General features: G+C 33.6%; 1 protein-coding gene across 1 annotated transcript; it reads right to left on the bottom strand.

The window, feature by feature from the left end:
* Positions 1 to 632: 632 nt before the first annotated feature.
* iPLA2-VIA (calcium-independent phospholipase A2 VIA) lies at positions 633 to 12,163 on the bottom strand. The gene is made up of 15 exons (XM_090107675.1): positions 11,982 to 12,163; positions 11,693 to 11,903; positions 11,531 to 11,621; positions 10,896 to 11,063; positions 10,360 to 10,491; positions 9,887 to 10,067; positions 6,639 to 7,083; positions 6,230 to 6,403; positions 5,522 to 5,790; positions 5,109 to 5,252; positions 4,244 to 4,376; positions 3,256 to 3,401; positions 2,848 to 2,963; positions 1,586 to 1,893; positions 633 to 1,098 (listed from the first exon to the last, which is right to left on the bottom strand). Exons 1-14 carry the CDS (start codon positions 11,992 to 11,994, stop codon positions 1,675 to 1,677), a joined length of 2,442 nt encoding a protein of 813 aa, XP_089963801.1. The 5' UTR covers positions 11,995 to 12,163; the 3' UTR covers positions 633 to 1,098; positions 1,586 to 1,674.
* Between the last annotated feature and the right edge of the window lie 5,934 nt (positions 12,164 to 18,097).

The following is an 18,097-nucleotide window of genomic DNA, read 5'->3' as shown; positions in this document are numbered from 1 at the left end:
ATAAAATTTGTGAAACTCTATGCATTTTGTAGGTACGTAAACTTGTGTATTCTCGTATGATATCCGCGAGAGGGGCTGGTGACCTGTACCTCAGACTTCTATGTAGTCTATTTCAGGCACCAGTTTCTCACAACGCTATCTTCTACTGTACATTGTGTAGTATTAATAAGTTTTTGTAACCTTTCTAATGTTGTGAGAAACAAATAAAGACCATTTTATTATTATTATTAATATACTATACGTATATTAATCGATAAGTTTTAACACTATAAGAGAAAGAGAAGGTATAATTCGCTGATATAGAGGAAAGGAGATAGCAATATGATTTAACCATTTTATGAATTCTAGTACATATATGAATACCGACGGTAGCTTAAAAAAAATTCATATTTGTTTTACTTAGCCTCTCTCATTATCGAACCCTGACTTTTCGCATGAATTAAATTACAATATTTGAAAGCACAGGGTTCATATTAAATATAAAGCAAATTTTGAATATAGATTCCCATATCCCATTCCATATATTATATGATATCCCATATCTTCGAATGTTTTAAGAATATTAAAATTATAAAAAAAAGTTGTTTCTACATTATATTCGACAATTACAAGAATAGTTCGATTCTTCTTTTCCTAAATATTTTCTATTAATTTTCTTACACCACATATTTACGTATTGGTATTTTTAAGTCTTATTTTCACGTTAAACATAAAATTAAGATTATCTCCTTTGAATCATAAAAAGTCCACAAAAAAGTCATATTGATAGAAATTAAATATAATTCAGAAGGTGAAAAGTCCCGGGGTTTAAACAAATTCAACCAGGTGGAGCCACGCGGTATAGCTAGCGAAGGATACAATGCAGTACCAACTTTGGTATTCATACAATTAACTATTTTATAACCTAAATGATAACTACAATTCTCGTAGTATATAAATTGTTCTAATAACAGATCTATTCTACATATCCGCTATTCTATGGATATTCACATTGGTATAACTTTGTGCATACGTGTAATTCGAACGATTAAATAGAGATAACAATTATTATAACTTATTATGTGTGTTCAAAATTCTAGGGATTGTATTTATTTCAATCTGAAACAAACAAAAAAAACATATTTTAATAAAGAGAAAGTAGACTCACAATCATGCTCAAAAATTGTCGGAAGCAAAACGCTGCCTACGCGTCTATTAGGCAGACTTTCCAATGGGCGTAATAATACATTTTAAACATTATTACCATGCAATAATGTGTTGAATGAGATGAATGAGTGTTTTAGTTGTGTGTATTTAAATTAGAGTTTTACACAATGCCGCTCCGTAATTTTTCCTCGAACTTTCAAGGTCATTATGAATTTTGACTATCATTTTTTCACAATTAAAATTTATTGAAATCAGACTTTTACAAAACAATTGTGAATTTAGTTATTTATTGTTACCAATTTTGCTAATAATTTTTTCACAAATAAAACTTATACAAATCGGACTTTTATAAAGCAATTGTGAATTTAGTTATTCATAGTCATGAATTTTTTCTTAAACAAAATTGTATCAAAATCGGTCGAGCAGTTACGTCACTCACCCGCCAGCAGCGCCGCCAGCTCTAGCACGCGGTCTCTCCGCTCGCGCATGTACGCGTGCGCCTCCCACAGCATGGCCGCCAGCAGCGCGTCACTCACCCGCCAGCAGCGCCGCCAGCTCTAGCACGCGGTCTCTCCGCTCGCGCATGTACGCGTGCGCCTCCCACAGCATGGCCGCCAGCAGCGCGTCGCTGCGCTCGTCCATCGCCGTGTCGCTCGACATCTGCGGCGAGAAGCGGTAGTACGGCACGCCCAGCGCGGAGCACCAAGCCCGCGCTCGCTCCACTACCCGCCCGTCTGACTGCGTCGCCTGGCACACAACGTATGATTATAACGACCATAGAGTACACTGTACACAGGGTGTCAAAAATCAAATATACGAGCAGCGTCCGTACACTGCATACTGAACGCACGCGTGCGCACGAGCACGCACGCACACATTTAACATTATTACAAAAAAAAGACGTGTTGCACTCGGAGACTGCCACGGCAAAGCTATTGCATGCTATGCCTTCAAGCCACACCTCCGTGCCCGTCGGAGTGGGGAACGTGAGGTTTTTTCGTTACGGAATTTCTGGATTCGGTCCCCACGCTCAAGGCCCGCGATAGAAGCTATGCAATAATATGTATTCATATGCGTGCGATGCGAGGGACAATCGGAAATGCACTGCGGAGCGATACAATTAAATACTTAGCTCGCAAATGTACACCGAGCGACAAAGGCATCATCAAAGTCTTATTTTAATCACTTTAGTCGATCCAAAAATTAATAACCCTCGATATAAAAATAAATAACCAACAAAATTGTTAATTCCAATTTTTAAAATAAACACCAAAGAAATCACCAATACAATATACGGGTGTAATCAATGAAACTTATAGCTTTTCGTGCACCAAATAAATAAAAAAATAGTCGTCAAATCCCTGACGCATTTTTTTTTTATGAGACAAACTCATAAAACTCTGTGTGTACACCCCTGACCTACGCCGCCCACACGCGCACCCGCGCTTACTTTTAAGATTATGTTTTCATAGACTTTAGCGAAGCGGTATATGCCAGCTGCGCTAAAGATGTAAATATATTTTTTTTTTAAATGGCATCTTATCGTTTATTTAACTATTCTTTACGTCATAATCAAAACTGGAAAAAAATTATATTTATTTTATTTGTCCAAAATTAAAAAATTAAATTTTGAACGTAAAAGCAGCGTTTTCACTACAATTCACAATTTCTTACCAAAGTATTAAAAATAATCTAACTTACCTGATCAACTAACAGTTTGCCGATAGACGACAGACCAAACGCAAGCCTCGCTGTGTCCCACAAACTCTCTGGTTTGAACACGTCTATATCTTTTAACTTCGTCACTGGGACCATACCTGAAACATTTATAAATATGTAACATATTTGTCATTTCTTTTCACATGTAATGTTGATTGTTGAGCCTTCTATTCGTTAAAAATAAGTGATAATATAACGGAAAAAGATATTTTTTTTCTACTATTGTATATTAGAAAAAAAAAATATTGACAACGATTTTATAATCCTTCTCATGAGTAGAAACTTTCCAATAACTTAAGACTTTGTTAGAATTCTGTCCTATTTAATAAGCTAGTCAATTCATTAACTATTTCTTAAATATATAAATAACTAATGAATTGACGCACATACCCGTTCCACAAGACACGACGACTTTCAAATGCGTTTTCTTAGCGGCCTCATGTTGACACGTGGCTTCTAACGCGAGCCTTACTTCGGCTAGTTCAGTTAGCGCATCTAACGTAGGATTGTTGCCTATTAACCCGCCGTCTAGATATCTGTAAGTGTGATAGAAATATGTAATAAATTAATTTAAAAGCAATTAACTAAAATGCTTTATAAATGAAAAATATTTGAATAATAGAAAAAAAAAGATGTTGAAGCGGAATCAAGATCCGCATCTCTCATACAGCAGTATTCATATTAAAAGAAAAATTATGTCAACAAAATATTAAAAGGGTTATTAACCTTATAAAAAAATGGAATACTTCTCGCTATATATTAACGGATGTACTAATTCAGCTTAAGGGTCAGTTCACACAGACCGGCTCGGAGAGGAGAGCAGATTCTTATTACGATGAAAACAGAGTTTTTAGTATGTGTAGTAAGGTTTATTTTTCCGTGTGCACTGCTTCTGACGTTAGGAATGCTTGAACGCGCTTGGTGTGAAATAATAAGAGGAGCTGACCGGCTCCGATAGCGTCCTTTTTCTCGTTCGCGCAGCTGTTCGGCTCCGATTGCATACGCATCCGCTTTCAAATAGCTTCCAGCCGGACTATGTGAAAAGAAAAATGCGCGCCGATGCTCTCCGTGCCGGTCTGTGTGAACGGACCTTTACAGTGTCATGTCAGAGAAGTGTTGTAGTGTTGTACATATAGAAGAGTATATGTATATTTCATAATTTATATTAATACTAGCTTACCGCCCGCGGCTTCGCCCGCTTTGTCTATAACCTAATAAATTGTATATTAAACCTTCCTCTTGAATCACTCTATCTATTAAAAAAACCGCATCAAAATCCGTTGTGAAGTATTAAAGATTTAAACATACAAAGGGAAATAGGGACAGAGAAAGCGACTTTGTTTTAGACTATGTAGTGATACTCATGTGGATACGTTACCTGCCAGAAGCCCTAAAGTACGAGGGCGCAGCCCCTGTCGCTCGGGCCGCTTGCCACACCAACTGCTCCGCGGGCGGCGGGGGCTCCGGGAGCTCCACCACTGATCTTTGGTCACTGGCTTCTGCTTTTGGACCTCATTTTTATAGTAAAGATACATATTAATAAATACATAATTAAAGATGTTATAATAAATATGTATGTATATATTATAAAGATAATTAAGTATGTTAAATGTTTGTTACTCTTTCCGAGATAGATTAAAGTCTGGAATAGCACATCTAAATTATTATTACTTTTTGTTTGTATAAACAACTAGCAAACCGGGCGAACTCCGTTTCGCCACCAGAGACACCTTTTCTTTGCTATAAACCTCACGGAGCCCGAGACCTTTCCAACGAATGCAAAACCGTGGAAATCGGTTCGTTCGTCTTCGTTCTGGAGTTATGAAGGAAAACCTGACTTATTTTTATATAGTAGAGAAGAATAAAGGTAATTATTATAATAATATATGTGACCTATAAATTAAAACTAAACTAACATAAAATGCAATAGAAAAAATTATATTTCTATTTTTACGTCAATGTTTGTCATTGGGAAATGGGAAAGTGTTCAAATTTTATGAGAAATCTGTAAAATAGCTCTGGTGTATTTTAATGCTATATAGTTATACTAGCGGTCCGCCCCGGCTTCGCCCGTGGTACCTACATGTTTAAACTATCCTATCTCTCAAGTTGGATCGAACTGCACATGGTGTACGAATTTTATTATAATCGGTTAAGTGGTTTAGGAGTCCATTGAGGACAAACATTGTGACACGAGACTTATATATATTAAGATTTAAGATATTCAATCACACTTTACTCACTAGATGTCCCATTGAAGTCGTAAAGAATATCTTCAGCAGATTGATAATTTCTGAAAATGTGCAAATCCACTGGCTTCCTGTCCGCTAGCACAGCCAATATCATCAATTTGGGATAATCGATGTCAGCCATCACAGTATCGGTACCTATAAGATAAATATATGAAAAAATTACTATGTATATGAATAAATTATCTCATCAAAACGTTTAACATGATCAAATTACAAAATGTATACTAATAAATATTATAGTGTACTAAAGTTCTGTTCTACAATTTACCTTTAAATTTTAGCAATCAAAATAAGAATAAAAAAAATTGATTGATTTAAACATAATGTTCTATATTTTTCAGTATCATTTAAATTGACGCAAAGACAGAAAAAAGCGATTCAAATAACAGTTCAAACGAACTTACCCAAGCATTCCTTCAATATGCTCTCAAGAGCTTCCGAGGGATACGGCCTCATACCGACAAACGCAAACTCCTTCATCCTAAAGTACAGTCTCTGGCACTCTCTCAACGTCTTGCCAGTGGCTAGCGCCAGTGCCAGTATCCCGCCAGTGCTCGTGCCAGCGACCCAGTCGAAGCAGTGTATTATTGGCTTGCCAATCGCTGCTTCTAGGTTTAATAGGATTTGAACGAGTACTAAGCCGCGGATTCCGCCGCCGTCAAGACAGAGTAAACTGAAAGTGGAAATGATTGATTGATTGTTTTTAATGCTGTTAAAGATGCTTGCACGTGATTGTCCAGGATCCTTCGCCCATTAATGGTTTTGATTTGATGGTTGGTACAGGAAATTATTGGGCGTCTCATCAAAATAAAGCTACTCACGGAAAATTAGCTTGACAGTAATCACTTGCAAAAATGGGCGATGGATCCTGAACTATGATTAGATATCGATAAAAATAGGAAAAAAAAAAATCTATTAGGTTTAAACCGGTTTCTAACCTGAAGCGTTAAATATAAAAGAGTCAAGTTGAAGATAAATTTTAATGAAGTTTTCTTGCTTAGAAAAGCTATTTCGCAAAAGAGATCAACTGAATATTTTTCAAGAAGGCGGATTATGGTCCTGGTGGTGGTGATGATGTTGAGGATGACGATAGTGATGATGAACAAACTCACCGTCCTTCATTCTTGCTAGTGTTCAAAGTAGCGGCTCTGTCCATAGTAGCGGCGGTGAGCATATCACTAATCATGTCACGCGTCGCCGCTCGGGCGAGTGGGGGGGGAGGTACTCCGTTGTATTCACCGCGGGATGAACAGGATGGACCACAGCCTGGTACATCGGAATCACATCTAAAAAAGAATATAAACATGTACGTTTATTAAAAAAAAAAACAGAAAATTATTTTTTTAAATTTGATAATTTTTGCCTAAACCAGATAGTAAATGTATGAGAGTCATAAAAATTTATTATAGATTTTATGAAAGTATAATAGTGGCACGTAATTGTTTTAAAAAGATTTGTTTCTTACTAACGAAATTATAAATTTTGTGTTGATAAGAAATATAAATCTTAATTAATAAAAACCTCTTTGCTCCAACAGCGTGTAGATAATACAAGATCTTATCATAACTGCTGTTATTCGACATTTCCGCTGGTACCAAATGCCTTGCCGTAAACCCAGCATTATTCTTTGCCTCCAACTCTGCCCCAAACACAATAAGCGCTTGCACTATCGACGCATTCGTTTGTTTAACCGCCAAATGCAGTGGAGTGTTTCCTTCATTATCACCAGTGGAATGTTCTGCACCTCTAGATAGTAAGGCAGTTGCGCATTCCAATCTGCTCCTTAACACCATGATGTGAAGGGCGGTTCTCCCGTCAAAGTTCACAGCGTTTATGTCACAATTTTTATCGACCAATGCTTCCACTACTTCGCGGGATACCGCCCAGTGTAAGGGAGTGCCTCCGCGTTTCATGTCCTCTTGGAATAGCTTGGGACGATTGTCTTGGACAACGTCACCGACGATACCTGGTAATTGAAAAGTAAATATGAAAAACGCTAGGTTATCGCTGTATAATACTAGCTGTGCCCTGCGGTTTTACCCGCATTGCTCCGCTCTAAGCTCTGGTCTAAGCGTGATGATATAATATAGCCTTCCTCGATAAATGGGCTATCTAACACCGAAAGAATTTCTCAAATCGGATCAGCAGTTCCTGAGATTAGCGCGTTCAAACAAACAATATTATACAATATTATGCTAAAGCTTGTTCACGAATTTTCGAGATTAAAAAAATTGTATGATGACAAAATAATTAACAAAGTAAGCTTACAATCATTTTATACAAAATAAAATTTCACTATTAAACGAGTGTCACGTAAACTTCTCATTAGTGACTAAAATAGTAACCTTGGAATAGTAATAAAGACTCAAATATAATATCAAATATAAAAACATTTCACTTCACACATGAAAAAAGATACTTACCATTTAATTTAAATTGCATTGTGTATTAATTAACTGTACAATTATAAAGAGTAAACATGTTACTCAGATCAAGTTTAACAAAATTAAACTTTGCAATGATGACAAATTTTTGCTATAAACGACCATATTCATATTAACGACCAAATATGGCCAATAGACAAATTTATATGATTGATTGATATTTACAAAAATTGATTAACACGGGTGCATGATAAGCACTTCATTTATTGGTTAAAAGTCGAAATTGATTGTACATTTTTATTTTTATAAATACGTAAAGAAAAACAAAGCTATCTCTAACTGGTACAAAGTTCACCGAGTATTAGTATTTATATAATTAATAGAGATAAACACTCAATACGAAGAATATAATATATTTTATATCTTACCTAGTATACATTTATGAGTCATCATCGTGATATAATGACTGCATGTACGGATGTAAAACTAGCAAATGATTTTGTATAACATTAGACAACATTTATATAGATGGTATGACTATGTGAAGGCTTCATAAGGAATGATATTAAGAATATTAGCTATTGTTCCTGTGGTGATGATTTGGATTCTCCAAAGCCTTTTAAATTTCTAATGGGCAATGGGTTATGATATCATATTTTAGCATTAAAATTAAGTGACAATGTAAAAAAAAAACATATTAAATTTATGCGTTTTTTTAAATTCATTCTAGAAACTTCAAATTCAAAATTATTCCTCAAGAATTAGTTTTTCATCACAAAAATAAGGAGTCTATTTATATTAAAAACTAGCTTTCCGCCTGCGGCTTCGCCCGCGTTTTCAAAAAAAAACCCGCATAGTTCCCGTTCCCGTGGGATTTCCGGGATAAAACCTAGCCTATGTCACTCAGAAATGATGTAGCTTTCCAACAGTGAAAGAATTTTTCAAATCTGCCAAGTAGTTTCGGAGCCTATTCAATTCATACAAACAAACAAACAAACAAACAAAAAATCAAACCTTTCCTCTTTATAATATTTGTATAGATGTATAGATAAACAAGAGATAATTTGCATGCATTTTGCTGTTTCAAACGCTAACACTTTTGCTATGATTTCTTAATTTCTAATTCATAGTTAATAGTGTCCGACCGAACTTTCGGTTTCGGTTTCGGTTTCGGCCGAGTTTCGGCCAAAAATCAAGTTTCGGCCGCAGTTTCGGTTTCGGCCAAAATCGGCCGAAACTTTTGCCGAAACCGAAACTTATTTCGCAAGTTCAGTGAACTTAGTTCACACACGTTCACGCTCGCTTAACTTCGTTTTCCTCGGCAACGCTTTGACGGACGCTGTCAAAGCGTTGGTTGACCCACGCTGGTGGAAACAATTTTTGATTATCTATGCTGAGATTGGAACAGGGTGTAATGGTAATTAATAATTATTATTTTTATATAAAAGGTACCTAAAAGAGACATATTATTCTTCTAAGTACAAATACCAATCCAAAGTATTAAAGACTCTTTAATAAAGAGAAAGATCTCAAATTACCAAAACTTTTATTTAAATTTTAAAGTAACAGTAACAATTACTGATTTGATTTAGATGACTGATTTTACTGAGAACTTAATTTGAAAAAATAATAAAAATTAAAATTGTTATCCATACTAATATTATAAATGCGAAAGTAACTCTGTCTGTCTGTTACTCAATCACGCCTTAACTACTGAACCAATTTGCATGAAATTTGGTGTAGAGATATTTTGATACCCGAGAAAGGACATAGGCTACTTTTTACCCCGGGACATAAGATAGGTCCCGGAAATTCCACGGGAACGAGAACTATGCGTGTTTTTCTTTGACTGCGCGGGCGAAGCCGCGGGCGGAAAGCTAGTTATTAATATTTTAAAAATATTATTTTTACAGACAGAGTTACTTTCGCATTTATAATATTAGTATGGATTAAATTAATGATTACAACAAATTTAATATACTGTGTTTTCATTTCATGCCCTAATTATGGCAAAATAATAGGTCAAATGCACCAAAGTTCAGGATTTTTAGAAACTTCATACTAGACCACGTGAGTTTCGGTTTCGGTTTCGGTTTCGGCCGAAACTGAAGCCACGGCCGAACATTCGGTTTCGGTTTCGGTTTCGGCCTGGAAACTAGTTTCGGTCGGACACTAATAATTAATACTATAGGTTTTATCATAGACATTAGACATCAATGTTTAGCTATCGGTTTAAATGTGTTGATTTAGGCGACAGTGCTTTTCATACTAATTATGACATTATAGCAGTTCTAGTGTCTTGTTATTTAGATTTCTATGGGTTTTATCCATACATCAAAAAAGTTAAAACCTAGGAAACAACATCGGTAAGTAAACTATTTTTACCTGGAATAGCCTGACTAGTACTAGCCGTAGTACGTTTAGCGGCAGTCAAATTAACATCAGCGCCAGCCAATAGCAACGCTCGGACACAGTCAGGCGCATCCGCGAGGCAAGCCATGTGTAGCGGCGTGTAGCCTTGCTTGTTGTATATGTTTAACGAGTTTGACGTTTTGCTTGCTAATGCCTGGAATAAAAAGTATTAGTTGGCGTAAAATTGCTAGGGAACAGGAGAATTTAATTAATGTTATGATTTTATATTATTGCTTAAAATAATATTCCGAATTTCAAAATACAGTGATAAATTATGTTTCCTAATGTACCTTAAGAAAATTCATACTCTGCATATTAAGCCGACAATAACTTGCTTGCTATTAAATTTCTCTTTGAATTATTACAACAACTTACATAACTTATACTTTACTAAAGCATTATGTTCTTGTTTTTATGTTTATAATGAAAATTAAATAGATACTTACATTAATAACTTCCTTGTTACTTGCAGCTGCATAGTGAAACACAGAGTTCCCGTCAAGGTCAATGATATTGAGAGAGCATTTCATTGAAATCAAACTGTGCACCATTCTGACATTTCCAGTTCTTATTGCTATCTGTTGAATATAGGAAGATTAGTGAAATATAATATTATGATAAACTAATTAATCAATCCTTGGATTAAAAAACTAATTTCACTACTACTAAAAGTTGGATATGATTTTTTATTTAATAATATTCTAATAGATATAGCTTCATATGAAATTACCACTAGTAATAAAATATTAATATTCAGTTTCAGTGATATTACATAAGAAGTTAAATTTAAAATTAAAATGAGAAATAAAGAAAGAAGATTTACTAATTTTCACAGTTGCTTGTCAAAAAAGGCTATATTAAACCGAAATAATAGTGTACAGATTTTTAGAGACCAGTGCTAGGGCACATAATTGTCTAGGGTCAATAATCACCATACACCATATGTTTAAAAGAAGTCTCAAATAATTAATAACAAACGTGCCATCAAAGCAGTGGCTCCAGTCGCTGGGTCCACTTCATCGATATGTCTCTGCACATCAGGCTCATTGAGCAGCTCATATTGACCAAAGTGCGCGACCATGTGAGCAACTGTCCATGATTTGTGCTCACTTAGTATGTCACATAGCTTTTGCAGGCTTGGAACGGTGCACTAGATATAAAGAAACAATAAGTAACTCATTTTGTAAATTTTAAAAACAATAAATTACTCATAATTACCGCGGGTAGAAAGCTAGTTTATAATAACAGAACTACAAAAAATGCAACATTAATATTTAAAAATTTTTAAAGAACTAGCGGAAAAATGCAAATGCAATAACCGAAATTAGAGTTATATTCACATTACTAGATGTTCTTAAATATAAAATTATTAATTATTGTACAATCGTCAAAACATAGATAAGAGTTAAAACTGCCCTACATTTATATCAAAATGATAATTCTAATAGTGACCTATGCTGTTATAAAAATATGCCTGTATAACAGCCTATATTGAAACATAGGCTGCATATAAGCAATAACGAATTTATTAATTTGTTTTTTTAATATAATAAAAACATTTCATTATTTTTTGAGTATATATATTTCAATTAAATTAAATAAATTGTGATATCTTACCTCCTTAGTTACTTTGATATACACAGGGATCCTATCTTTAAATATAATAAACTTTTCCTCACATTCTTCTCTGTTTTCTGATCGGAATAAGCTGAAATAAACAGCATAATTTAGAATAATTTATTTCACAATAGTTACTTATCTTTGATTAACTTTACCAACCTGTACATTTGATGTAAGCTCTCAGTGAAAGGTTTGTGTAAAACAATTTCGTAACACTTATCCTTATTATTTTTCCCATCTGAGGGATTTTTTGGTCCATACATAAGCATCGAATCATCCCTGTAATGTATTGGTCTCGAAATATAATTGTCGGATCTGACTTCTATAACTTTGTTCGGTGGGTCATCGACCGCAAGCCAATTCCGAAAAACTGAAAAAAACGATATAAATTGTAATACCAGGAGCAATTTTCACACAAGAATATTATTTGTTGAATTTAAATACTTACAGTTGTTAAACATGTTTTTCTTTTGATATTTTCTGTTTAGTTATATAAGAGGACACGTTTCAATTTTTATCATTGCCCGAATGAGTCAATGGTCGATTATAATTATTACTTTTCTTTTGAAATCGTCGCTTAATTTTTTATTCTTGAATAGTCCGTATTCCGTGATCCGTCCTTCCTTCCCTAGAGATGACACTTGAACTATACATTATTCCTCTATGCACTTGAATCATGAATGACATTAGCGTTTAGAAATACGCGAAATACGTCAATAATAATTTTAGGTATGAGCCATTTTACGGTAAGAAGTCTTGACTATTTGCCAATGTCAAATATGTATGAAATCTCTGGAAATCTCAATAAATATGGTCAATACTGAATAAACTTTTAGAAATTCGGACTCTCATGGTGAATTTACACATTTGTGTTCGCTATTCGCATCGTAATTCGACGATATATTTCAAATGTAGCTAAACGGGTGGTCAAGCTTCGTCATAAGACTAAAGACGCGGGTTCGAATCCTGCCTACTGATCGATTTTTTTATTGTTTAAAAATTTAAGTGCAATATTCAATAGGAATAGGGACAGAGAAAGCGACTTTGTTTATAATATGCAAGCAGGAAACATGCGTATTTAAAATAATACAAAAAACATATTCATAATAATGTTTAATACTTAATACAATTTGATGTTCAGATTACACACGTCATAACACAAAAACATTTATAAATTTAACTAAAACTATTTATCTTTGGTTTGAAGTAAACAAGCGAAAAGCTTTGACTAGTAAATCCTTGTTGTGTATATTAAACATTTTTTAAATAATTTTCAGGTTATAAAACTTCGCTTTTATGGAAAGACACCATTATTAATTCCGATTGGTGGAATATTTTCCACTTTCTTACGATTAACATAAAAAATAACAAAATATACATTGCTAATAATTCAGTTCCTATATTATCTAGTTTAATAATAAAAAAATCAAGCAATTGTTTTGTAACTAACAATGTTTCATCCGAAAAATATGTATTCAGAACATTAAGTTATGATAGGTACATAAAGCTACAAATTACCATGGACGTATAAAAAAAGACGGACGGAGTATCGCCTAAGAGCGTTTTCACATTATCCGATCCGATATCGGATATCGGACGCCGATAGCCGATATCGGATACAATTTGCCCTTTCACATTGTCCGATAAAATCGTTCCGATATCATCATGAGTGTTGCCAGAAATTTTTTGAGAAAACTAAACTAAATTGCTAGTTGATAAAAAAAAGGTATAATTAAAAAAATCAAATGTTATATTATCATAGTTGTACATGTACATTAAAAATAACTACGATAAAGAAAAACAACTTCAAAAAAGAAAAGTAAAATGTAAAAAAAGATTTGATATCACAAATTACTGCATATTATTTAGATGTGCTATTTACTAAATAGTTTTGATATCGGTCATTTGTTTATCATAATATACTTATGTTAACACATTATAAATTAAATAAATTTATATCAATACCTACTACAACCTATATAATATATTACCATTTTTTCACTACATACATTTATAAAAGTTCATGTAGTACCTACCTATGATAAATTTATTAAGTGATACAATCTTTGTTCACATTTTCTTTTCTTTTTCTTATTACACTGTAATATCCTAAAATAATATTGTCACTCGTTCAAATATATTTGTAATATGATTGTTGTAATTTCCTGTAAGTAAAGATACATAAATTATTTTACTGTCATAAGCAATTATTTTAGAATTAAGAGTTTTCAAACTTTGTATTCTTTGTTGTAAATTCAAAATAAAAATAAAATCGGTGTGAAATCTCCTCCTTTTTTTGAAGTCGGTTAAAAACAAAGTACTCAATGACAACAATACAATAAACAGCACAACCAACATCCAAGTAGGAGGAGGAGCAAGGCAGAATGAGATAAAATAAAGATGATAGACACTAATGTTTTCGAAGATAGATATTTGAATTTAAGAACGCAATATATTGTTGTTTACTTCAGTTCAGCCAATTGCCGTATATTTTAATACGGCAAATAAAAATACCTACCGTATAAATCGTATTTTAAATGCCTATAAATACTTAAATGTGTGTTTTCTTAATAAAAAAAGGTTTCTTTTAATAGAAAGGGTTTTAGGTTAAAAGCAAAGAATTTTTTTAAAGATTGAGCGCCCTATAAGACTGAAAATACACAAACTAGTGCTTTTTTGCTGTTGGTATACTGCCTTTTCGAAAATTGAGTTGGCAACACTGAACATTATCGTCCGATAGCCACTGGGAATATCGGTGTCGGCTCCGATATCCGATATCGGACCGGACAATGTGAAAGACAGGTACATATTTCATACATTTTACTTCCCTCCGATATCGGATATCGGCTATCGGCTTCCGATATCCGATATCGGATCGGATAATGTGAAAACGCTCTAAACATTGAGTGAAGCCTAGTAATGGCGTGTGTGTGCCATGTTGCCATGGCAACACTATGACAATAGCTGTCCTGATGACAATGGCGGCTGTATTTTTTTCTATAAATTTTGCCGTAATAATTTTGTCATTAAAACATAAAATAAATAACTTGCTTCCCTGTGGAATGTAATCCCTTGTGTTTTTTTATTTAAAATTGTACTGTTGCGACACCATTTAACCACGCAAGACGGCATTTTAAATATTTTTTGTGAAACAGTGACGCAGTTAATCAGTCGGTAGTTCACGACGTAATGGCGGCCGACTATCTTACTATGGTGAGAGTGTGTGCGTGTTCATTGTCTTTACACGATCGCTAGCTTACTACGGTGGCTTCACGTTGTTTGTTCGTAAAACGGCGTCCGTCTTTTTTTATACGTCCATGCAAATTACAATAATATTCGATTCTTTTACTCTATATTAACTGGAATGTATAATATGTTTGACAAAGTACCTATATTAAGGAATGAAGCAGTAGTTTACTATTAAGGGCTTGGTCTAGTAGTGCAAACAAATGCATCCTGTCATCCTATATGTAAATAATACAAATGTACTAAGGGAAAGTTGCTCCACTTAATTTTTAAAAATTAAATCATTCGTATAATTTAATATTCGCAATAAGTACCAAAAATGACAATTTGAAACAATTTTCGTGAAAATTACACCGGGTGATTTTTTTTATCAGTACACAAAATTTGCGAATACTTTCTATTGATATCTTCAACTTCATGTTTATATAACTGATCAACTTTTACAAAGAAATTTGGACGAAATATAAAAAAAATAAGCTTTCCATACAAAATGCATAACTCTATAGGTACATTTTTTTCGACCTAAGTTTCTTAGTGAAAGTTGTTCAGTTTAACTAATAAAGCGGATAAACAAATTTTGTATATAATAAAAAAAATGTAATGTTTGTGTTAAAAAATTATAAAATAGAAAAATACGCAAATGAAAACAAAAGATATTTATTTCTGACTAGCTTCCGCCCGCGACTCCGTCCGCGCGGATGTCAGTCTTCGCGTCTTCTACAGATTTATTATATTATGTATAATATATATATTTATATTGATAAACCTAATAAATCTTTTGCTAGCATTCTGATGCTTTATCGGTTGCACTGGATTTATCTCTTTTTTTTCAATCGCTTGAATGATATAGGATGGGTCCTTGATGGGCATCGAATGCTGAAGTCTCGAATCAATCAATTCTGACAGTAGGCAATTTATGTAAAATCTTGATAATGGTCCATCATTTTATTTTGCCTAAACGTTACATACTTTTTTATATATTCTATTTTTAACGAATGATTCACTCCAGTCCAAACAGCAAATGAGCAGACTTCTGCTTCTGCAACGTTTAGTTGTCCCTGAATTTGGAAAAAATAGTCATGATTCTTATCTATGACAAAAGTGTTATTTTTTGCATTGTATTTCAAATATTAAATTTTTTTTTAACCGCATCTTCCGCATTCATGTCTTTTGCCGGAATTAGACATTTAACTTCTACTAGTCCCATTTTCCCTTTTTGATATGGGAGTGTATAAAGTAAATTTTTTAGATATTTCTCGTTATACTTTTAAAAAGTTATTATTGTCATTTTGCTCATTAGGTAAAGTAATTTCGATATCAGTTTTAAGTTTTTTGATACCTGCAATAAAAACGTCATAATCGCCTGCACATACTTATCGATTACACCCTGTATAGGGTAAAAGTGGGATAGATGCCGCACTAGGATAGATGCCCCATTTTCAAAAAACCTCACTTCCCAGAGTCCTGACTACGAATTAATGATTTAAATAGGAGCTCCTATCACCCCGCACCTCGTGTACGCATGAGCTGTTGTTTGGTGAAGACGTGTTTCGCTAGTGCATGTTATAATATCGGCGGCGAACTTCACGAACACGTTAAAATTTAAAAAGGTTGATATTTGCCTTTGCATAACTTTATAAGTATTAATAAATTTCACTATATTTCTTATTATGTCTATACACTGGTTCATTAAGTACAAATCTAAGTGAAAATGGTGGCTCTTTTGTTTTTATTTAATAAAAAAACTACTGGGGCAGCTATCCTTATCAAAAAGGATAGTTGCCCCTTTTTTTTCGAGGAGAACCACGCCACGAAAATACAAAAGAAAAGAAGGAGTGCGAGCGCAAGTATATTCTTGGACATCAGAACAACTATGTGAACTTGACATTTGCTGGTTTATCATATTAATTTTATTAGATTTCGCGTTTATAGAGTATGTCAGGCATCTATCCCACTCTGCAGGCATCTATCCTCCTTAGTATTTTCATGGTGGGGCAACTATCCAACTAGGTAGGCATCTATCCTCAAAAAAGGTGTTCTACAAAAATATTTATTACACATTATCTATAAATGATAGGATTAAAAATATATATAGTAATTCAAAACAGATAATTAACCTAGCTATATTCATACAAAGTGTTCGTATAAGATTCATGTTTTTTAAATTATGAGGCTATTTCAAAAAGTGGGGCATCTATCCCACTTTTACCCTACAATCCACCATCCACATTCATAATGTTTTCCTGTCCTCCTCTCCTTTACGCTGTTCACCGATACATTTTAAATGAGTAAATCTGCTACTACTGAAGGATGTTTCATTGTGATCAGCAAATTTTCACCACTGTTGTCGATTATTTGTTTTTCATTTTTAATCAGCAATTGGGAATCATCAGTTTTGTTTTTTGCAGATTGGTGATGTACCCTAACAATACGTCGAAAAGGGAAAGCATCAACGAATTATCGTTTTTCGTCCTCTTTTTTTATTCTTCGCGTCTCTGTTACTTCTGTTTGTTTAGTTCTCAACACCCACTGAATTTTCTATGTTATTGTGATCTTCCATTACATCTGAGTTTTGATGATGTGATGATAATCCATTCGTTTTAATATTGGTACTTAGAGTTGGTAGACTAAACTAGAAATGGCGGACTAAATTTGTCAGCGCGTCTGTAAGATCAGAATATAAAACCAACATCCTGTATTTAAGTTACAAAATTAATAATCAAACAACATGCCGCTACGTTGAAAATGACTAGAAGAAAAAATTAAAAAACCTCGGATCAATTTTGGAGTAAACAAATCATTTTCCCCGTATGGGGATTTCCTCGCATGAACTTGGGAAGTTCAAGTTCTCAATACAAGTTTATATTATATTTCGTATTTCTCAAACGAAAAATAAACATTTTTGGAACTTCAAAAAAATTATATTATAAGAAAATTTATGAGCTTACTTTAGTTTTAAAGAAATATACATCCCTTTACTGACACCCCGTAAAATAAAGAAATTGTTGCCAAAAAATTGTTACCTTTGCAATCTATTTGGTTTCATTAACTTTATGTTCGAAGATAATTTTTTTTCTAGTATGTAGTTACACGCGTATTTTTTTCGTTTATTTTCCATATCGAAATCAAATGTTTAAAAATACGAATATTTGCACAAAACTAAGATAAAAATAATCAATTAACAAAAATATTAAATTTAATGAAGTAGAGCAACTTTCACTTCGGTATGAAGGAAAATCGAGCGTAGAGCACACGTCAGAACGCTCCGGCCCAAGGAGCGCGACTAAAGAAATTCGCTAGGATTTTTCCTAATTATTT

Source organism: Colias eurytheme, chromosome 12 (genome assembly GCF_061535395.1).
Source record: "Colias eurytheme isolate Ceu_HAF_F1 chromosome 12, ilColEury1 Martin Lab GWU primary, whole genome shotgun sequence".
In the NCBI taxonomy this organism is placed as follows: Eukaryota; Metazoa; Arthropoda; class Insecta; order Lepidoptera; family Pieridae; genus Colias; species Colias eurytheme.
This window is presented reverse-complemented; position numbering and strand designations above follow the sequence as displayed.